This window comes from Aquarana catesbeiana, linkage group LG02 (assembly GCF_042186555.1).
Source record: "Aquarana catesbeiana isolate 2022-GZ linkage group LG02, ASM4218655v1, whole genome shotgun sequence".
NCBI classification, from domain to species: Eukaryota; Metazoa; Chordata; class Amphibia; order Anura; family Ranidae; genus Aquarana; species Aquarana catesbeiana.
Genome location: NC_133325.1, coordinates 12,319,667 through 12,343,309, shown reverse-complemented (window position 1 = coordinate 12,343,309; position 23,643 = coordinate 12,319,667). Strand labels below are relative to the sequence as shown.

At 46.1% G+C, this 23,643-nt stretch overlaps 1 protein-coding gene across 5 annotated transcripts in view; it reads left to right on the top strand.

Annotated features, from left to right (window-relative positions):
* Window positions 1-23,643, top strand: part of SLCO2B1 (solute carrier organic anion transporter family member 2B1) — a 151,961-nt gene that overhangs the window by 109,986 nt on the left and 18,332 nt on the right. For 4 of the 5 annotated variants that reach the window (XM_073612562.1, XM_073612567.1, XM_073612566.1 and 1 more), the window contains exons 8-10: window positions 10,762-10,867; window positions 17,886-18,050; window positions 19,580-19,778. In XM_073612562.1, coding sequence (XP_073468663.1) covers window positions 10,762-10,867; window positions 17,886-18,050; window positions 19,580-19,778 — 470 coding nt within the window. The remainder of the gene's footprint in view (window positions 1-10,761; window positions 10,868-17,885; window positions 18,051-19,579; window positions 19,779-23,643) is intronic. The other variant, XM_073612564.1, reaches the window with a different exon arrangement.

Below are 23,643 nucleotides of genomic sequence, written 5' to 3'. Positions count from 1 at the left end.
GTCATGTCACAATGTCTCCTGGAAAGGATGAGGTTGGCCACAAAGTCTGGTAAGTGACGTCCTCCTCTCTCTACAGTCATACTCCTACGCTCCATGTGACCTGCATGCTTGTGTCACAGATCTTTTACTCTTGTTATTTCCATCCAGGAAGCGGAGCCTAATGCCCTATACACACGGGCGGACTTTTTGGCATCAAAGGTTCCGACGGTCTTTCCGACGGACTTTCGACGGACTTCCGACGGACTTTCGAATGAACGGACTTGCCTACACACGATCACACCAAAGTCCGACAGATTCGTATGTGATGACGTACGACCGGACTAAAATAAGGAAGTTGATAGCCAATAGCTGCCCTAGCGTGGGTTTTCGTCCGTCGGACTAGCATACAGATGAGCGGATTTTTCGACCGGACTCGAGTCCGTCGGAAAGATTTGAAACATGTTCCAAATCTAAAGTCCGCCTGATTTTCGACCGAAAAAGTCCGCTGCAGGTCCGATGAAGCCCACACACGGTCGGATCGTCCGACGGATTCGTCCGTCGGACCAGTCCGGTCGAAAAGTCCACCCGTGTGTACACGGCATTATGTTCCTTTTTACATATTCACTAGGCTATTCCTAACTGCTTCACTTAAAATAAAGAGTTGGTTATATAGTTCAATAGCTAAAGTTCTGATTATACACACAGCTGAACGAGTCTTCCTCCCCCCCTTTCTATATAATCTGTACAGCTGCATTCAGAGAGTAAGGATGGGCAGAACAACCCCCCCCCCCCCCCCCCATTTGGTTTATAGCAGAACTCCAAAACAGTGTTCTAACCCGAACGGTGAACCCCATTGAAGTCTATGGGAGCTGAACAGGAAAAATCAGAAGTGCCCATTTTGAAGGCTTATATGCAAGTAATTGGCCATAAAAGGGGTACGGGGGTCTGGGTACTGCCCTGGGGACATGTAGCAATGTGTATATATATCTTTTTTAAAACTATCATTTTTGCAGCAGCAGTGATTTTAATTATGCTTAAAGTGAAACGATAAAAATCAAAAATTCCTTTAACTATCGTGCTTGGTGGGGTCCCTTTAATGTGCCTGTAAAGTGGCGCATCTGTAATCTGTACCATGTATAGAACATGCTTCCGCAAAAATGACAAAAAAACAAGTCAAATCACATTTAAAATGACTCCCCCCCCCCCCCCCCCCCCTACAGTCCATACCAGACCCCACATTTTTTTTCTTTATCTTTTAGCTGCCACTCCTATTTTTTTAATTGTCCAGCTGTCAGCGGGGGAAACCCATTGACAGCTGATGACTCGTAGGCTGTTAAGGACACTACGGCTGGCTTCCCGGCCACACTCCTTAGCAACCAGCTTACACTGCGCACTGATTGGGCAAAGCTTTGGGTGCAGAATGCACTGTGCAGTGCTCGGTGAACACCCTGCAAATTTGGGTGTTCGGCGAATGGCCAAATGTTCGGCCAGAACTGATGCTAGGGCCGGACCGTTCGCCCATCCTTATCAGTCTGAAAACAAAAACAGCCTACTGGGGGCCAGGCTACCCCCTCCCGCTTCCTGAACCATACCAGCAACATGCCCTCAACATGGGGGAAGGATGCTTTGGGGCAGGGGGGCTGACCCAGGGGCATGCTGGATCGATGATGTCACAAAGGGTGGGGTCACCTGGTGATGTCCCTGGGTGGTCCCACCCCTTTGTTATTTAGGAACTGTCAGATGGCGAGAGCTTTTGGCGCAAACAGGCTTTTTTTTTTTCTAGTTCCAGCGGTGTGGCGGCATCGTGATTGACAATGGATCTACACTGGGGGACATTTTTTTAATTTTTTTTTTAATAAAGGACTTTTCAGAAACTGTCTAATGTCTTTTTTTTTTGCACTACACATTTTGTTTTTGGTGAATGAGTAGGGGTACTGTTTACCCCATACTCATTCAAATAGTGGGGGGGCAGGATCTGGGGGCCCCAGATGCGGTTCAGATTAAAATTTTTGGAGCGACCAGCGGCCACCGGCGTCTTTAGCATTAGCTGGTTGTTAAGAAGCGGGCCGGGAAGCCGGCTGCTACGTCCCTAACAATGGATAACTCATCAGCTGTCAGCTAGACGTAAAAAAAAAAAATTGGCAGCAATAAAAAGTTGTGACAAAAATGGCATGAGGGTCTCATGGGGGTGGGGGTGTTTGACGATGGATCTACATCAGGGGGACATTGTTTTTTTTTTTTAATAAAGGAAATGCCAAAAAAAGTCTGTTTTTATTTCTTTTTGACACTTTTTTGGTGAATGAGTAGGGGTACAATATACCCCATACTCATTCACATGGAAGGGCTGGGATCTGGGGGCCCCCTCCTTTAAAGGGGGCTTCCAGATTCCAATAAGCCCCCCACCCGCAGACCCCCACAACCACTGCCCAGGGTTGTGAGGGAGAGGTCAGGGACAGAGGCAGATCCCCCCCCATGTTGAGGGCATAGTATTGTTCAGAAGGGAAGGGGTGGTGCTTGCTCATCCCCTCCCTTTCCTGACCTGCCAGTCTGGTATTGATTGGGGGGCGACCACGCCATTTTTTTTTAATTTGGCGTGGGGTTTCCCTGAAAGTCCATACCAGACCGGAGAGCCTGGTATGCATTAGAGGGACCCCTAGCCCTTTTTTTCAATTTTTTTTTTACATTCAGCTGTTAGCAGGGTTAAGGGTGATATGTGATCATAAACAGAATAAAAAAAAAATGGGTAATACAGTATCTCACAAAAGTAAGTACACCCCTCATATTTTTGTAAACATTTTAAAGTAGTGAGTGTACAGCTTGTATAACAGTGTAAATTTGCTGTCCCCTCAAAATAACTCAACACACAGCCATTAATGTCTAAACCGCTGGCAACAAAAGTGAGTACACCCCTAAGTGAAAATGTCCAAATTGGGCCCAAAGTGTCAATATTTTGTGTGGCCACCATTATTTTCCAGCACTGCCTTAACCCTCTTGGGCATGAAGTTCACCAGAGCTTCACAGGTTGCCACTGGAGTCCTCTTCCACTCCTCCATGACGACATCACCAAGCTGGTGGATGTTAGAGACCATGCGCTCATCCACCTTCCGTTTTGAGGATGTCCCACAGATGCTCAATAGGGTTTAGGTCTGGAGACAGGCTTGACCAGTCCATCACCTTTACCCTCAGCTTCTTTAGCAAGGCAGTGGTCGTCTTGGAGGTGTGTTTGGGGTCGTTATCATGTTGGAATACTGCCCTACGGTCCAGTCTCTGAAGGGAGGGGATCATGCTCTCCTTCAGTTTGTCACAGTACATGTTGGCATTCATGGTTCCCTCAATGATCTGTAGCTCCCCAGTGCCGGCAGCACTCATGCAGCCCCAGACCATGACACTCCCACCACCATGCTTGACTGTAGGCAAGACACACTTGTCTTTGTACTCCTCACCTGGTTGCTGCCACACACGCTTGACACCATCTGAACCAAATAAGTTTATCTTGGTCTCATCAGACCACAGGACATGGTTCCAGTAATCCATGTCCTTAGTCTGCTTGTCTTCAGCAAACTGTTTGCGGGCTTTCTTGTGCATCATTTTTAGAAGAGGCTTCCTTCTGGGACAACAGCCATGTAGACCAATTTGATGCAGTGTGCAGCGTATGGTCTGAGCACTGACAGGCTGACTCCCCCACCCCTTCAACCTCTGCAGCAATGCTGGCAGCACTCACGTGTCTCTTTCCCAAAGACAACCTCTGGATATGACGCTGAGCATGTGCACTCAACTTCTTTGGTTGACCATGGCGAGGCCTGTTCTGAGTGGAACCTGTCCAGTTAAACCGCTGTATGGTCTTGGCCACCATGCTGCAGTTCAGTTTCTGGGTCTTGGCAATCTTTTTATAGTCTAGGCCAGAGGTCTTCAAACTACGGCCCTCTAGTTGTTCAGGAACTACAATTCCCATCATGTCTGTGAACGTCAGAGTTTCACAATGCCTCATGGGATGTGTAGTTCTGCAACAGCTGGAGGGCCGTAGTTTGAGGATCCCTGGTTTAGGCCATCTTTATGTAGAGCAACAATTCTTTTTTTTCAGATCCTCAGAGAGGTCTTTGCCATGAGGTGCCATGTTGAACTTCCAGTGACCAGTATGAGAGAGTGAGAGCGATAAAACCAAATTTAACACACCTGCTCCCCATTCACACCTGAGACCTTGTAACACTAACGAGTCACGTGACACCGGGGAGGGAAAATGGCAAATTGGGCCCAATTTGGACATTTTCACCTAGGGGTGTACTCACTTTTGTTGCCAGCGGTTTAGACATTAATGGCTGTGTGTTGAGTTATTTTGAGGGGACAACAAATTTACACTGTTATACAAGCTATACACTCACTACTTTACATTGTAGACAAGTGTCATTTCTTCAGTGTTGTCACATGAAAAGATAGAATAAAATATTTACAAAAATGTGAGGGGTGTACTCACTTTTGTTAGATACTGTATATATCTCAAGATATTTTACCCAGTTTTTTACTCAATTTGTGTTCATTCTGATTAGCTTAACAAATCATTTAATAATACTAATTATTATTATTATTATTATTATCATTGTTTTTTTTTTTTTTTTCTCCTATTCTCTCTTTTTTGAAACGATATTGTTCTGCGCTCATGTTCTCATTTTTCTATAGTAATTTTGACATTCCCTTTATGATTGATTTTTGGTTTTAAAGTGGTTGTAAAGACACATGCATGAAGGTAAAAAAACTTTCTGTGTGCAGCAGCCCCCCAACCCCCTCCCTAATACTTACCTGAGCCCCCGCTCGATCCAGCGATGTCCATGTGAGCCTTGGCTTTCTGTGGACTCACACTCCTGTTTGGCTTTTGGCAGCAGCGGGAGCCAACGGCTCCCACTGCTGTCAATCACAGTCAGTGAACCAATCAGGAGATGGAGGTGGCGGGGCCGAGCTGCAGCTACATGCGAATGGAAACACAGAAGCCCGGCAGCGGAAACGCGCCTGCATGGGTGCCCCCAGAGCAAGCGGCACTAGGCAGGAGCGGAGGGCCAGGAGCGCTAGGTGTGGGACCCGAGAAAAAGGGATCCAGGCTGCTCTGTGCAATACCCCTGCACAGAGCAGGTAAGCATAACATGTTATTTTAGAAAAAAACGAAAGCAAAGCTTTAGTATTACTTTAATCACTTAAAGCGGAGTTCCAACGATAATTGACATTTTTTTTTTTTTAAACAATTCTTAAGTTTATATCATTTCAATGTAACACTCGATATCCCCCGATGCCCGGTTTCGTTTAAAAAACGAAGTTATAAAATTTCTTCCTGGCCGTTCTCATTTTGCTTGTGGGCATGTGAAGCCCGCAAGCATTTAGTTCCGGAATACAATGCAGCTGAGCGACCAGCATGCACCGCCCCGTTGTTGCACATGCGCAGTAATGCGCCCTAGCGGCGCTGTAAAGTATACAGGTTGCCATAACAACGGGCGGCGGCGGTGGAAGTGCCCGCCCTGTTGTTATGGCAACCTAGCCCTCTGTGCTGCCCACTGCCTCCTGGGAAATGATGACACACATCTCTCAGGAGCAGTAGCGAGCGGAGGCGCCGAGGGAAGTGACGTCAGGAGCCGAGGTGATGAAGGAGGCAGATTTCGAGGGACTGCATAGCAACAGGCCCCCCAGGGGGTGTAGAAGCTGCATGCCCGGGAACCAGATTATTTACATCAACATCAATGGCAGTAAGATAACACTTCGGTATTTTTCCGCTTTCCTCAACTGTTTCTTGCAGGTAGGGCAGCTCATTGAAATGAATGGGCGGCCCTACACGGGTGCGCAAACACGTGCACGCATAGATGTGAACCAAGGGTTAGGACGGGTGAGCTACAATGTTACATTTCTGTTCTTGGGTTTAATCCTTTTATGTGATTGTTACCTTTGAAGAAGGTCTCGTATAAATGTTTTGTATCACTTATGTAGTTAAGTTGCTGTTTTTAGCGCTCATATCTGATGTGCATTACTGCTGAGCCTTTTTTTGTTTTTCTGTACAGAAATCCCCTTCTACGCATTCCAAGTCTTTTATAAAAGACAGGGTAGAATGGATACCGGAGAGTCCCGGAATTCACACACAATGCTGGAAACATTCCAAAGCTGAGATATAGAAACCCGCCAAGATAGCAGATATATATAGAGCCGTGTCATGTCACAATAGCCTCATAAAGCACTATATTACCTGAGTACAAATAGTACTCTCTGGATTAATGATTAGAAAAAAAAAAAAAAACATATCACAGCTCTACACATAATAGGCTCAAATATACATTTGGCATTTGAGGTTGGAGATTTCATCATATACACCACCTTCGTAAGATTCAAAAATATTATCAGGGACAACATTGGAGTTTAGAGGTGCAAGCAGTCAATGAAAATTGATATTACAAAAATATATAATTTTATTAGATAAGTATAAAAAGAAAGACAATTAATATAAAAAAAAGAGCACAATAAAGCTCAGTGGTCGCTATACAAAATAATGACTCCAGTGGCGTCGCTAGGGGGTGGCTTTTGGGGCTATAGCCCTGAATCTGGGGCCCATAGCCCGAGTCTCTGCAGGGGTTCCCAAGGGGACGGGAGGCTCTCTGGGGACCATGATGTAAGTGGGGGGCTCTCTAGGGACCCTGATGCTAAAGGGGAGGCTCTCTGGGGACCCTCATTTTAAGGGGGAGGCTCTCTGGGGACCCTCATTTTAAGGGGGAGGCTCTCTGGGCACCCTGATGCAAGGGGGGGTTCTCTGGGGACCCTGATTTTAAGGGGGAGGCTCTTTGGGGACCCTGATTTTAAGGGGAGGCTCTCTCGGGACCCTGATGCAAGGGGGAGGCTCTCTGGGGACCCTGATGCAAAGGGAGGCTCTCTGGGGACCCTGATGCAAGGAGGAGGCTCTCTGGGGACCCTGATGTAAGGAGGAAGCTCTCTGGGGACCCTGATGCAAGGGGAGGCTCTCTGGGGACCCTGATGCAAGGAGAAGGCTCACTGGAGACCCTGATGCAAGGAGGAGGCTCTCTGGGGACCCTGATGTAAGGAGGAAGCTCTCTGGGGACCCTGATGTAAGGGGGGGCTCTTTGGGGACCCTGATTTTAAGGGGGAGGCTCTCTGGGGACCCTGATGCAAGAGGGAGGCTCTCTGGGGACCCTGATGCAAGGGGGAGGCTTTCTGGGAACCCTGATGTAAGGGGGGGCTCTCTGGGGACCCTGATGTAAGGGGGCCTCTCTGGGGACTGTGATGTAAGCGGGGGGCTCTCTGGGGATATACACACACACACACACACACATATATTACTGTATATACATGTGTATGCCCGCCCAAGCACATGACTTTCTTTACTACGCTGCTATGGGCTCTAGCCCCAGATCTTTTGTAGACCTAGCAACGCCCCTGGTTGCCTCTACGTGTTTCACCACAAACGTGGCTTCTTCGGGAGCTTTTGTAGGACCTTATTACATTACCACTAAAACACAAAACATAAAAACAATGAAATTATAAGTGATAAAAATACAAAAACAATAACAAAAACAATCAGGTCTTTATTATTCTTTTTGTATTTTTATCACATTATAATTTCATTGTTTTCATGTTTTGTGTTTTAGTGGTAATGTAATAAAGTCCTACAAAAGCTCCAGAAGAAGCCACGATTGTGGTGAAATATGTAGAGGCAACCATTCTTTTGTATAGTGACCACTGAGCTTTATTTTTTATATCAATTGTCTTTCTTTTTTATACTTATCTAATAAAATTATATTTTTTTGTAATATCAATTTTCATTGATTGCTTGCACCTATAAACTCCAATTTTGTCCCTGCTAATATTTTTTACACATAACAGGCTCAGTTCACAAAGCTAACCCCCTGGAATAAGGATTCTAGATTTTTTTTAACCCCTTAGCATCGACTGTACGCACACATGCGGCCTCGGCTATAAGGGGTTATACCAGGGTGACATCACCCCGGTACCGTTTTTTAGAGTGAGCGGTCGGCTCTTTAGGGATAAGAAGCGATGTGGCTAAAAGCCGCTCAACTGTTATTCTAAAGGAGCGGGAGGGGACGTCCCCCCCCCAGCCTCTCCCGCCGCCTTCCGCTGCTCTTCATGGGCCTTCCGTCCCACCTAGGGTTGCCACCTTTTCTTCAAGCCAAACCCGAACACTTTTGCAGCACAGGGCATTTTTTTTTGCAGTGAACACTATAGGATTATAAAAGACCTGGGACACATTTGGGTGCCCCAAGGAGAGTAGTAATTTAGCGTACAGATCGCGCCTTGGCAAACAGTGGGTGTGGCCAAATTGCTCTTGCTGACATCACCCAAACCTGCCCACAAACAGCTGCCTCACAGCTCCAGGGCGGCAACAGATGTGTATGACTATCTCGGTTACTTGGGGAGCCACAGCCTGATCTGAATAATGTGTCCGGGTTTCAGCTGGACAGAAACCCGGACACATGATTCAAAACCCGAACTGTCCAGGTGAATCCTGGACAGGTGGCAACCCTAGTCCCACCGGGAGACCCGATCCACGATCCGGAACTTCCGCCGGCTAGAGTGAAACTGAAACAAAGCCAGAAACGGCTTCGATCCATTCTCCTGTGTAAAAACACGGAAGCGACGTCACAACACCACTTCCGGTTTACTCGGCTGCCAATGGCACCGATTTAAAAAAAAATGACAGTATTCAGAATCGCCGTTTTTGGCCATCTGAATCCTTTGAAGTACAAAAGGAGGGATTTGGGGTCTTTTAGACCCCCCGATCTCTTCATAAAGAGTACCTGTCACCCCCTATTACTGTCACAAGGGATGTTTATATTCCTTGTGACAGCAATAAAAGTGATCAGAACTTTTAAAATTTTCTTAAGTGATAATGTAAAGAAAGGAAAAAGTGCCCCCATCCCCGCGAGCTCGCACAGCAAAGAAAACGCATGCGTAAGTCGCGCCCGCGCATGTAAACGGTGTTCAAATCACACATGTGAGGTATCGCCGTAATCGTTAGAGTGAGAGCAATAATTCTACCAAAATACCTCCTCTATAAGACCCCTTTCACACTGGAGGCGTTTTTCAGGCGCTTTAGCGCTAAAAGTAGTGCCTGTAAAGAACCTGAAAAATGCCTCATCTGCAATCCCAGTGTAAAAGCCCAAGTGTTCTCACACTGGGGCGCTACGCTGGCAGGACATCGAAAAAAGTCCTGCAAGCAGCTTGTATACACCACTTCTAAAGCGTCCCTGCCCATTGAATTCAATGGGCAGCACCGCCAAAGCGCCTCGGCAGCAGAGCTTTCCGGGCGCTTTTAACCCTTTATTCGGCCGCTAGTGGGGGTTAAAAGCGCCCCGCTAGTGGGCCAAAAAGTGCCTCTAAAACTAATGGTAAAGCGCCGCCGACGCCCCCACGCTGTCAGTGTGAAAGGGCTCTTACTCTAACCTGGTAACCGTTAATTTCTTTTTAAAACATCGCCTATGGAGATTTTTAAGTACCGTAGTTTGTCGCCATTCCACGAGTGTGCGCAATTTCAAAGCGTGATATCTTAGGTATCTATTTACTCAGCGTAACATCATATTTCGTATCATACAAAAAAATTGGGCTAACTTTACCATAGCTCCCAACTGTCCCTGATTTGGAGCCATGTCCCTCTGTCCCTCATTCCTCCTCATTTGTCCCTCATTTTGGTCTGATCTATATAGATGTCTATAAAATGCACTTTTTATCTATCAAAAAGTGTTTTGCAGCGCTAAACCTTTCATCTGGTTTCTAAATTGCTGCATTTATAAACTCCAAAAACCAATATAAAGGAATAGTAGTGGTAAAAAAAGCACTTGTGGTTTTAACCAATCTTGTTTTTTATACAATGCTCCTTTAAGGGGGCGTGGCAAGGGGCGTGTCCTATGCCTGCATACTTTTGCTGATAGGTGTCCCTCATTCCCATCTCAAAAAGTTGGGAGGTTTGACTGTTACTTACTGTTTATTTATTTATTTTTTTTAATTCATGAAAGTGTCTTTTTTCCCAAAAAAAAGTGCGTTTGAAAGACTGATGCGCGAATGCCGCGTGACATAAAATATTTCAACAATCACCATTTTATTCTCTAGGGTCTCTGCTATATATATATATATATAAAATGTTTGGGAGTTCTAAGTAATTTTCTAGCAAAAAATACGGATTTTAACTTGTAAGCAACAAATGTCAGAAATAGGCTTAAATGGAAAGTTATCAGTCCAATGAGATTTAAAAAATGACAGTCACATGGTTAAAATAAGGAATTGAATTTTTCCAAATTGAGCCCAATGTCTTCCTTTATTTATTAGAAATAGAGAGGAACTTTACTCTGCAAATTGACCCGGGGGGGCCATGGCTCTGCTCCCCTCCTCAATCAGATCTTTGCATGTTGGGAACATTTCCTGACATGCTGAGAAATGCCCTGCAACCCCAAACATGCATATGCAGCAGTTTTTATAATAAAGAGTCAGCGACCCCCTTTTTTTTTTTTTCATATATTTTAATTTAATCTGTAACAAATAAAGCAGACCCAAGCCCATTATAATTTCCCTCTAATGCATTTCTCTCAGACTCCCGTTTGTTAGAATCACTGATGTTCTGTAATGTGGCCTTTGTGGAGGACTTGATGCCGCCAGTAATGATAAATAACCTTGACATTCTCCTTTTATCTAAGATTTCTACGCTTGAATGGCTGCTAATTTTTTATTATTTTTAACCCAATGAGAAAAATCCACACATTGTCATGTATTCATATTTTTTTTTTTTTTTAGCAGGTCACCAGTGAGGGCGCAGAGGACAGCAAACCCGGACTGATGGATGCCATTAAAAATAAACCAGATCCAAAGGAACAGGTCTCCCTGGCCGAGTTTATCAAAGGTATGTCACATCTTCATCATCCAATCACTGCGCTGCTGATGGTCGGCGTAGAATGTAGAAATAAAAGATATTTCTAGGTAAATGGAACTTGTGTACTCGCATGCAATGATAGAGATAGTGTGTGCAATACCTCCAGGAGGTCAAACACCTGCAGGACCCCCGGAAAGCAATTCATGGCGGGTCCCACAGTCTGAGTCCAAGGTATCCCGCTCTTACAATGTCAGGCTGTGTGCATTGCCTACAGCGGTACCTGCACTGCCAGTTACAGATCTCTTGCCAGTAGCGACCAGCAAGATGACACAGTGCCCAGGACAATGGCTGGCAGGCTTAGCATCATTGCTAGTTTGGGAAGGAAGCATTTTCTGGTGGTAGATGATCAGCTCAGGTGATGTCCACCATAATGACACCTCACCTCTGACAGCTCACTCTTCTAGCATGGGCTTAGTGTGTATTATCTGAAACTTGGTTTCTTTCAATAGATGCAAATGTTGTTGCAACAACACATATCCTCAGAATTAACTGTGAGACAGAGGTGACAGGTCCTTTTCCATCATTACTGGGGGATACCAGACTCATGGCAGCAGCTCCAGACATAGCGGACACACACTTCTCCTTCTCCCTATCCCCCCCTTATCTCTTCTTCCTCTCTGTAACTGCCTTTCCCTTTCTCCCCTATTTCCCCCTTTTTCTATCCATCTCTCCCTTCTCCCACCTCTCTCCCTTTCCTTCCTTCTCTTTCTCTCTCTCTCACTCTCCTCCTCCTCTCTGTATCCCCCCACTTCTCTTATTCTTCCCTCTCTTTCCCTCTCTCTTTTCTCCTCCTCTCTCCACCTTTCCCCCCCTCTTTTTCTCTTCCTCTATCCTATCTGCTCTCCCTCTCCCTCTCTCCTTTCTCGCCCCTCTCCCTCTGTCCCACCATCTCTCTCCCCCTTTCCCTCTCTCCTGCCTTCCCTTTCTCTTGACATTCCTTCATATGCTCTCCTTCTCTCGCCCTCCCCTCTCCTCCCCTTCTCTCTTCCTGCACTCTCTCTCTCTCCTTCTCTCCATTCTCATGCCCCCTCTCTCCATTCTCCCACCCTCTCTCTTCTTCTCCCCATTCTCCCACCCTATCTCTTCTTCTCTCCATTCTCCCACCCTATCTCTTCTTCTCTCCATTCTCCCACCCTCTCTCCTTCTCTCTCTCTCTCTCTCTCTCTCTCTCTCTCTCTCCTCCTCCTTTCCCTATCTCCCCCTTTCTCACCCTCCTGTCTCCTTCTCTCCTTCTCCTACCCTCTCACTTCTTCTCTCCATTCTCCCACTCTCTCTCTCCTTCTCTCTCTCTCCTCCTCCTCTCATTATCTCCCCCTTCTCTCACCCTCCCCTCTCCTCCTCTCCTTCTCTCCATTCTCCCGCCCTCTCTCTCTCCTTTCCATTCTCCTTCTCTCCATTCTCCTGCCCTCTCTCTATCTCTCCATTCTACTGCCCCCTTTCTCCTTCCCTCCATTCTCCTGCCGTCTTTCTCCTTCTCTCCATTCCCCTGCCCTCTCTCTTTCTCCTTCTCTCACTCCTCCTCCTCTCTCTATCTCCCCCTTCTCTAACCCTCATCTCTCCTCCTCTCCTTCTCTCCATTCTCCTGCCCCCTCTCTCCTTCCCTCCATTCTCCTGCCCTCTTTCTGCTTCTCTCCATTCTGCTGCCCTCTTTCTCCTTCTCTCAATTCTCCTGCCCTATCTCTCCTTCTCTCCATTCTCCTGCCCTCTCTCTCCTTCTCCTGCCCTCTCTTTCCTTCTCTCCATTCTCCCGCACTCTCTCTCCTTCTCTCTCTCTCCTCCTCCTCTCCCTATCTCCCCCTTCTCTCACCTCCTCTCCATTCTCCTTCCCTCACTATCCTTCTCCTGCCCTCTCTCTCCTTCTCTCCATTCTCCCGCCCTCTCTCTCCTTCTCTCCTCCTCCTCTCCCTATCTCCCCCTTCTCTCACCCTCCTCTCGCCTCCTCTCCTTCTCTCTGTTCTCCCGCCCCCTCTCTCCTTCTCTCCATTCTCCTGCCCTCTTTCTCTTTCTCTCCATTCTCCTGCCCTCTCTCTCTCCTTCCCTCCACTCTCCTGCCCTCTCTCTCCTTCTCTCCATTCTCCCGCCCTCTCTCTCCTTCTCTCCTCCTCCTCTCCCTATCTCCCCCTTCTCTCACCCTCCTCTCGCCTCCTCTCCTTCTCTCTGTTCTCCCGCCCCCTCTCTCCTTCTCTCCATTCTCCTGCCCCCTCTCTCCTTCTCTCCATTCTCCTGCCCTCTTTCTCTTTCTCTCCATTCTCCTGCCCTCTCTCTCTCCTTCCCTCCACTCTCCTGCCCTCTCTCTCCTTATCCTGCCCTCCTCATCTCCCTATCCCCCCTTCTCTCACCCTCCTCTCTCCTCCTCTCCATTCTCCCAATCTCTCTCTCTTTCTCTCCATTCTCCTGCCCTCTCTCTCTATCTCTCCATTCTCCTGCCCTCTCTCTCCTTCTCTCCATTCTCCTGCCCCCTCTCTCCTTCCCTCCATTCTCCTGCCCTCTTTCTCCTTCTCTCCATTCTCCCGCCCTCTCTCTCCTTCCCTCTCTTTCTTTCTATCTCACCCTACCCTCTCCTCCTCTCCTGCCCTCTCTCTCTATCTCTCCATTCTCCTGCCCTCCATTCTCCTGCCCTCTTTCTCCTTCTCTCCATTCTCCCGCCCTCTCTCTCCTCCTCCTCTCCCTATCTCCCCCTTCTCTCCCCCTCCTCTCTTCTCTTCTCCATTCTCTCACCCTCTCTCTCCTTCTCTCCTTCTCCTGCCCTCTCTCTCCTTCTCTCCATTCTCCCGTCCTCTCTCTCCTTTCCTCTCTTTCTTTCTATCTCACCCTACCCTCTCCTCCTCTCCTGCCCTCTCTTTGCTTCTCTCCTTTCTCCTTCCTTTCCTCCTTTTTCTCTCTTTTCTTTCTGTCTCATCCTCCTCTCTCCTCCTCTCCCTGTCCCCCACCCTTTCTCTACTCTCTGCCCCCCCCCCTTTTGCTTTCTCTCCCTTCTTCCTCACCCCCCCCCTTTCTCTCCCTATCCCCCACCCTCTCTCTGTTCTCCTCCTTCTCCCTCTTTTTCTCTCCTCCTTTACCCTCCCCTCCCCTCTCTGTCTCTCCCCTTTTGTACCCTCTTCCCTTTTCTCCCACTATTTTGCCCTCTCTCATTGTTTCTCCCTCCCTCTCTATTGCTCTCTCTCTCCCCCCTTTTTCTCTGTTTCCCTCTAAGCTCTACTAATGACAAAAGGCAAAACAGATGAGTGTAGCTGGTCACACATGTTACAATACAATCTGTACAATCTTATTTAGATTGATTGAATTGTTTGGGCCTCACATGGGCCTCACATGACGTACGTTTGGTAAATCTAAAGCTCATTATACACTAAGCAATCTGATTGTTTAATCTCCTTTAGACCTACTGCTAAGTATGTGGTGAAAGGGTATTCATTTTTGATACAAATTGATTGTTCAGGTTTGTCCTTCTATTACATCGTCTCAGTAAATCAAAAGGAGATTTTACAACCAGATTGTAACCAACTATAGGAAATAAAATCATTTAATTCCATACATGGATGGATTGTGAACAAGCTTCCCATGGCACACAATCACGTTAAGCATTAAATATGTAGCATGCGTTTCCCCTTCCATTGATCACATAAGGTTTCCCGGAGGAGGAGGAGGAAACGTCTCCCTGTCCTTGTAACGTTCCTTCTCCCCACCGGACTATTTCTGATCTGCACGATCTGCGGTTGGCGGTTTCCCTGGGGAAGTGGCCCACTTCCATTGTCACAGTGGAGGAACTCCAGGTGTCCTCTGTAAGGTCCACAGATGGTGTCGGGATCCCTCAGGACTGAGGTGTGAGGACTTGTCTTGTCCTCATGGGAATCGTTTAATTAACACGTCTGCCTTTAGCTCCGGCTGTTTGCAATGCTGATATTCTGTACATTATACTGGAAATACATTGGAGTGTCATTGTCCTGTCCCGGGAGTTCTCCCTCTGACGTCATTAGCAGCCAAGACTTGAAGGCTTAAATTGGACCTGGGCAAAATCAAAAAAATTCAGTTCAAGCAGAACTTTAAAAAAATAATGAATAGCCCAATAAAAGATAAATTCAAAAATAAACTTTTGCTGCAATACTTTTCAATCTGAAGCTGTGACCCACAGTACTTCTTCTCTGCCACAAGATGTCCTCCGTTTTCATGGACCCGTGTCCCCTCCTATATATAGCCTGTTCATTTCAATGGGATGCCCTATGCATGTAGCACGAAAAAGTGCGCAAAAACCTGCGTTCACGAGACGCTAGGTGTGAACTTAGTGTGCATGGAGACTTACACTAACTGGATTTCATTAAAGTGGTTCTCCGTACAAAAAATGTCTATACTTAATATTATTGTGATTCATTTCCCCCTTGAATTTCTAAGCAATAATGTAAATGGTAATACGGTGTATTATCTGATAAAGGAAAATTATTATTATATGCTTTCACATCGGACCAATGCTGACACTTCTCACATATATATGTAAAAAAAAAATGGTGGGTGTTGCAATTTTTTTACGTCACACGGTATTTGCGCAGCGGCATTTTAAATGCAATTTTTTGGGAAAAAGAAAAAAATCTTTAGTGAACTTTAATGCATTAAAAAAATTCTAACACTCAATTGTTTGGTAAAATATGAAAGACGATGTTATGCCGAGTAAATAGATACCGAACATGTCACGCTTTAAAATGACACATGCTCGAGGAACGGCGTCAAACTATGGTACTAAAAAATCTCCATAGGCGACGTTTATAAGCTTTTACAGGTTATTAATTTAGAGTTAAACAGGAGGTTTGGTGCTAGAATTATTGCTGTTGCTATAACATTCGTGGTGATACCTCACACGATTGGTGCGAACACCATGTTCATATACGTGCGCGACCTGCGTATACGTTTGCCTTTGTCTTACATTTTTTACATTTTATTATTTTTTTATTTATTTAAAATTTTTAATTTTTACGCGGTCCCTTTTTAATTTATTTTTAATTTTTATCAACTTTATTGCTATCTCAAGGGATGAACAACATTGCTTGTAATAGCATGGACAGTGACAGGTACACTTTACTGAGATATCTGGGGTCCAGTAGACCCCAGATCTCTCCTCTGCCCTTAAAAACCGAGATCAGTTTGATCAGACACTTTTTTTACAGGCCAGAATCGGCCTGTTTACCTTAGCTCAAAACCAAAAGTGACAAAATACTCATCGCTTCTGGTTTCCTAGACCATACAGAGGATCAGGAAAGTTCCGGTGCTCGGCCATCTCTATGGTCAGTCTCCGGCTCCCTGGTGGGACAGAAGAGCCCAGAAAGGCGGCGGGTGGGGGGTGTCCCCCTTCTGCCGCATGTAAAAGCAATCCAGCATCAGATTGCTTTTACATTTTTCAGCATTGCCAGCTGACAAAAACAATACTGGGGTGCAGCCTTCCTTTTGGAAAAAGGGGTTACAAATAATTAAATGACAATATAAGGGCAGGGGCGGACTGACCATTGAGCCATTCGGGCACTGGGCCACTAGGGGGCCCCATCAGGGTTGCCAGCCTCAGTAAAACCAGGGACAGTATGTATAAATCTGTGTTTTTTTTTTACATCTGTCTGTGTATACTGTGTGTACATGTATGTATATACTGTGTGATTGTATACTGTGTGATTGTATACTGTGTGGCCCCATAATCTCTGATTGCCTGGGGGCCCCATTATCTCCTATTGCCCGGGGGCCCCATGAGTTATCAGTCCGCCCCTGTATAAGGGTTATATGCTTATGTTAGGTTCTTTATTAAACAGATTCACATGCTAGATCCTGATGTGCAATGTTAAGATATATTTAGTCTCCATGCTCTGCAGCAGAGCATTTCAGAGTTTGGGACATAGTCAAGTTGATAAGGTGTTCCAAAATAACAGAAATCAATGTCTCTTGTAATTGTTATTGTGTGCTACTTATGCAAATTCTTAAGTGAATGTGGTAAAAACATTTACCATATATACTCGAGTATAAGCCGAGTTTTTCAGCACATTTTTTTGTGCTGAAAGTGCCCCTCTCGGCTTATACTGGAGTCAAGCACTTTTCTGGTGCAAAGAATGATATTTTCGGAACCGACTTTGGGGCCCCGTATCTCGGGGCCACTTGGTGCTAGGAACTCATTTGGTGTGCAAACCCAGTGGAACTATCACTACAACATATCCAAAGCTGGGGTTCCTAGCACCACGTGGCCCGGAGATATGGGGCCCCAAAGTTGGTTCGGAAAATGTCATTCTCTAAAGCAGAAAAGTGCTTGACATTTTCCGAACAAATTTTGTGGCCCCGTATCTTGGGGCCACTTGGTGCTAGGCTTTGGATATGTTGTAGTGCTAGTTCCACTGGGTTTGCACACTAAATTTGGGGTTCCTAGCACCAAGTGGCCCCAAGATACGGGGCCCCAATGTTGGTCAACTGTGTCCATCTGCAGCAATGTAATTTCGGGACCCTTTGGGTCCAGAGACCCCAAATTTTGGCTGCAGCTAGGGGGCATCTAGGAACCCTTAACTACTGAGTTTGAAGTTCGGAGGACCTATGGCTTCAAATGGGCACAGTGAGGCTGCAAATGGGCATTGTTTATCCTCTTTTCCACTTATAGTAGCGGCGCATTTCTCACCCATGGCTTATACTCGAGTCAATACATTTTCCCAGTTTTTTGTGGTAAAATTAGGTGCCTCGGCTTATATTCAGGTTGGCTTATACTCGCGTATATACGGTATATTAAGGAGGTTTGTACATGGAGGCTGTCCAGGATTAGAGCTTAAAATCCTGGATTTCGGTGAAGACTTAATGTCTTGGTACTATGTCTGACCTCCACGTGTCTTCTTTTTTTCTTTCTGCTTTCTGATCTTTACTTTCACTTTGTATGTAATTCTGTTCTTCTAAATAAATCTCCAAAGCTGCTCACCATGTGCAGAGGTTGTTAATTTCCTTATCACACATGTAACACAACTTTCCATCTTTTTTTTTGCAGTCTTCCCTAAAGTTTTGCTCAGGACCTTGAAGAACCCGGTTTACTTTTTGGTGGTCATGGCTCAAGCGAACCTCTCGGCCATGGTGTGCGGACTGGCAACCTTCATGGCCAAGTTCCTGGAGAGACAGTTCACCATCACAGCATCCTTTGCCAACCTGATGATTGGTGAGTTGCAGAGTTGTAGAGGTTGGGAGAATGGAGGGAGGGAAAGAGATTGAGAAAGAGAATGAGAGGGATAAAGAAAGAGATCACGAAACACCTGCTCCATCTAAAATCGTTGACAGTGTCATCACCCTAATCCTTCTTTATGGCAGTGAAGTATGGAGCCCTGTCACCTACCAGAGAGACCAACCTAAATGGCACTCTAACAGAAAATCTTCCCTTTGGAATTCTGCAAGCATCTCATCCAAGTCCATTGGTGATCCTCCAACAGTGCTTGCCAAGCTGAGCTGGGCAAATTTTCCTTACTGCCTGCAGTAAAGAAGAGGGCACTATCATACTGGGACCATCTATCAAGCATCAGCACCAACCCATACCACCGTAAAGCCTAACTGATCAACAAGGACCAATTTGAGCCGTGCTGCATTTATCAACTCTTCAGAATATTGTCCATCTAAAAAGTCTCATCAATGCGGCCTGAAGAAATTTCAAATAAATGCATAGTGAATGATTCCAAAGAATATTATGTGTGAGAACGGAGGCATGAAATAAACTCCCAGAAACTAACTACTTACCAGTTACTGCAGAAAGCCTACAAACTGGCCCCATACCTGGAGATGCTACAAGACCCAAAAGACAGATAGACCCACAGCCTGGAAGTCAAATCAGGGTGGCACAGGCAGACCTATAAACCCAAAGAGAGTAGACTGTGCCAGTGGTATGACCAAGGGGCCCTGGAGGATGAGGTCTTCTACTTCTTGCTATGAGGTCCTAAGTACCCAGCAGTGAGGGGCACTCTTTTTCAGAGACTCATCCCAGACATTACGTCTATAGAAGAGAAAAGGAAACGTCACATTCTATTGGGAGATAAGGAGTCAAGGGTAAAATAGCTGCACATTACATGACAATGTGTCACAGATTGGATGGACATGATGGGAAATGATGTGTTCTCATTCTTTTCGACCAACTGAAACATGCCATCATGTCCTGAAATATTTCCTACAATCTTATGCCCCGTACACACGGTCGGACTTTCCAATTGGAAATGTTGGATGTGAGTTTGTTGTTGGAAAGTCCGACCGTGTGTATGCTCCATCGAACATTTGCTTTCGGACTTTCTGCCAACAAATGTTTGATAGCAGGTTCTCAAATTTTCCGCCAACAAAACTTTGTTGTCAGAAAGTCTGATCGTGTGTACACAAGTCCATCACACAAAAGTTTACGCATGCTAGGAATCAAGCAGAAGGAGCCGCACTGGCTATTGAACTTCCTTTTTCTTGGTTCGTCGTACGTGTTGTACGTCACCGCGTTCTCATGTTCGGAATTGTTGGCCAACATTTGTGTGACCGTGTGTATGCAAGACAAGTTTGAGCCAAAAACCTTCGAACAAAAATCCACAGTTTTGTTGGCAGAAATTCCAATCGTATCGCATAAGAATTTCCCAATCCTGCCTATGAAACATACAGAGGTCTGAAAAATTGTGCCCAACCCCCACACATCCAGCAGGTTGTTAGTTCTTCTTTTATTCTCCACAGGTTCAGTGAACATCCCTGGAGCCATGGCTGGTATAGTTGTGGGTGGAGTGATCATGAAGAGGTTCCAGTTATCGCCTAGGCAGTGTGGAGCCATGTGCGTTATCTGCATGTTGTGCTGCATCCTCCTCGCTCTCCCACTACTCTTCCTCGGGTGTTCCACCCAGCAGTTCGCCAGTCCGAACGCCGACCCGAACCTCAGGTAACCAGTCAGACAGAAGCTTTTCACTTCACCATTTCCATTTGCTTTGTCAGAAGGTTAAAGTGTAACAATTGCCAAAACTGTTTTGGTTTTAGAAAGAGTAGGGAAAGGTTAATACCCCCTGTTGTTTTTTTAAATTTAAATTTAAATTCCACTTTGCAAGATTGTGGCCATGAGTTCATTTTTAACCATTTAGATTGCCGTGACTTGCAGGATACGTCTTTTGCATCCTAAAGAATAATATACCCAAAGGCAGGCAGTGAATGTATACAAAAAAACGACAAAAGACAAGGCAAACATTCAATGAAAAAAAAAGGAATACAATTTGCAGTAAGTAGAGTATTCCAACTGCCCTTAGGGGGTGGGGCATGAGGTTCAAACTCCAATCGGCAATTGGACCCCATAGATGTGAACAATGATTGGATCTCAGATCTCCACTACATAATGTATGAGATAAAAGTTTGAGTTTGTCCCCCCCCCCCCCGGTAGGCCTGCTTTCCTTATAGAAAAGGGGACTGCTATAGGTGAAGAACACAGAAGCCAACCACAGTACCTGACCACCTGCGCTAGGTGTAGGCATGACATTATCACAAGCTTTTATAAACATTTTTTTCTCAAGTCATCTTCCAGGACGGCACACCTGAGAGATGAGAGGCTCCTCCCCACAGGAAACACAATCAATCAACAGCTGTTCTAAGTCCCCACCATTCTCCTTGATCCACAGTTTTGATTGTGTTTTTCCCTACACACCAAAACTGTTTGTTTTTTTCCAAATTACCCAAAGCCTGCGGCTGGTGGTCTCCCCCTGGGAGCCGGACCAAATGCCTGGGAAGCCTCTGGGTCTGGCAGGATATATTTATCCTTCCTAGGGGGGTTCCCCTATCCTTTCCTCAGGGGGGGGGCAGCAGAAACTGGAAGAGCCCTCCTGAGAGCTGAAGGCCCCTGGGTACAGTGGTGTACCCGGAACTTCAGGGGCCTTTATCCTTCCTCCCCCCTTACCTGTCGTCCGTTCAGATGGGGGTGCTGGCTGTCGGTTTTTTCCAGGGGGATCATATCCCCTGACTCCTGGGCCCCTGGTAGCTCGCGTGGGCTGCTGGGGAGGGCACCGGCTGACACTGAACAGGGTAGTGTTAATGGCAACAAGCACCCGCATCATTTTCAGACTTCGGGAAAATGGTGGCAGCGTTCTTACCCAGGAGGGAAGGCTGAGAGTCAGCAGCAGCAGGCACCCACATCCTCCTTTCGCTAGGCGAGGAGGCACCAGCTCAGATGGGAATGAGGAACGTAAGACATTGCTCCCCCCCCCCCCCCATGTGTATATACTGACTGGTACAGTGCAGGACACAGCCTAACCTTGCAACTCCCTATGAGGACAGCAGTTGGGGGAGGGGCACTTTGGCGGCTATCCTCCTTGCGTGTGGACCATAAGGATGGAAAAGCAAGCCCGGTGGCTGTGGCAAAAAGGGGAAGACGACAACGGTGAGTACTTTCCTTTGCCTTGGGAATTTAGCTGCAAAATCCCCAATTCCAGCCAGATGGTTTCTGGGCATTTGAAATAATCTCCCCTGATGTCTGGATTCAAATAGCCCAGAAGCTTCTGCTAAAAACACCAGCCGCAGCTCCCTCTTACATCAGAGACGCTGTATGGTGGACAAGTGGTGCAGAGGAGCGAGTGTGCCTAAACCACCTCAGGTGGGAAGAGGTAGGTAAGGCATTTCTCCCCCTTCCCCGTGTATATACTGACTGGTGCAGGACCTGGGGTCTGGATACAAATAGCCCAGAAGTTACTGCTAAAACCACCAGCCACAGCTCTCTCTTACAGCAGAGACACTGTGGTTATCGCAACAGTAGGTTGCCAGCCTCTCCCTACATGCCCGGTTGTGGTACATTAGTAAGGGTGAATATAGCGAAGGGGGGACCTGGTAGATAAAAAGAGCATGTATACCACTGACCAAGTTATTAATTGTGCAATGTTTGAAGGATTCAGGAGTAAGCTCCCCTGGTCAGCAGGTGCACTAGGTTATCCGGCCCTATTAACCCAGCTACTAGGAATCTGAAGTAGCTCCAAGATGCTTAAAAGCTGACCTAACTTTCAATGATGGGCAGGGACCAAGCTTCTGTGTAGCACAGTAGGGGTTCTCTTGTGACAGATCCTCCTTGTGGGGGTTGCTTGCTATGGGTAGCTTTTCATAAGCTCCAACCTCCCACTCCACCTTTACACTGTGGTTATATTATAGTGCTACAGTCCACTGAGTGGCAGATCTAAGGCGATTTACCATAAATCGATTCCTATATCCTTTAATTGAGGTTTTTCGGTGCAAACCTATGCAAGAACTACATGATTTCTTGTTTTAGGCCTGCGGGTAGCTATTTGGCTCCAGGCTAAATTGGTAACCACCCTTTCTAGAGGCTGTCTTAAATTGGTCTCTAGGGCTGGGCTCAATGAGACTTTAGTTGCTGATCAGCCCCACCTGTGTATGAGCTGGCTAGCATTTGCTCAGTCTACGGAGGTAAGGTAGGACAACAGCTACTATAGTAAGGTATCCAACCATTTTAGGATTTGTTCTTTCACTGGTGGTGAAGGGTTAGTATCTGTGACGGGAGGGCCCGTGGAACTCAAAATCCCTTGGAAAGTAGGGGATGCCCTTGTTTCAGCTCCCCATACACCTCTTATGTCTAAGTCACCCTGTGCTATCCTGGCACAGGGTGAATGAAAAAATATATCTTGGACTACTTAAAATGGGACAGTAATATTTGTCCACAATATCTCCCAGGATGTATGTAGAGACTATTCTTGGTGGTCTGTTCTTTCTGGTTTTGTGCCGCATGGCAGAAATGCACATCATTGAGTCAGGTGATATCTCTGCTCATAATTGTTATATTGCTGCACATCAGACATACACAAGATTGAGGTCTGTCTGAGGGTTTTTTTGTCCTGTATTACTGCCTTATTGGTTGCTTATCAGAAAGGCAGCAGTGAAAACTGATGGTCCTGATTTGTTGGGCTCCATAGCAGAAATACAAATTGAACCTGTGCCAGGGGTAGTACATTTACTGCCTTTGGTAATCGGTGCAGCACCACAAGGTGGCATCGTGCCGATTCAGACAGTGCTATTAACGGCAATGGCTGCCAATTTTAGGCATGCAATTTGACATGTTGAGTCGCATGCCAAATCACTTCAATATGGATGTGCTATCTCTATTCAGAATTGTTACATTGTTGCACATCAGAGATATACAAGATTGAGGTCTGTCTGTGGGGTTTTTTGTGTCCTGTATTACTGCCTTATTGGTTGCTTATCAGAATTGATTGTCCTGATTTGTTGGAAAATACAAATTGAACCTGTGCAGGGGTAGTACACATACTGCCTTGGTAATCCTTGCAGCACCACAAAGTGGCGTCGTGCCGATTCAGACAGTGCTAGTAACGGCAATGGCTGCCGATTTTAGACATGCGATTTGACATGTTGAGTCGCATGCCAAATCACTTGAATATGGATGTGCTATCTCTATTCAGAAGTGTTGTTGCACATCAGACATATACAAGATTGAAGGTTGTCTGTCCTTTATGTCTTACATATACTGCCTTATTGGCTGCATATCAGAAAGGACACAGCAGTGAAGGTTGTTTGTCTTTTTCCGATTTTTGTTTTTGCTGCTCAGCAGGGAGACACATTGAGGATGGTGGCATCTCTGCTCAGTATTGGTATATTGCTACACATCAGACATACTCAAAGATTGAAGATTCTTTGTGTCCTGTATGTCCTATATTTACTGCCTTATCATCCGTATCAGAAAGGCACAGCAGTAAGTGGTGTTTCTCATTGATCTTCCTTGCTGCTTCTTAGGGATACACAGCAGGGGG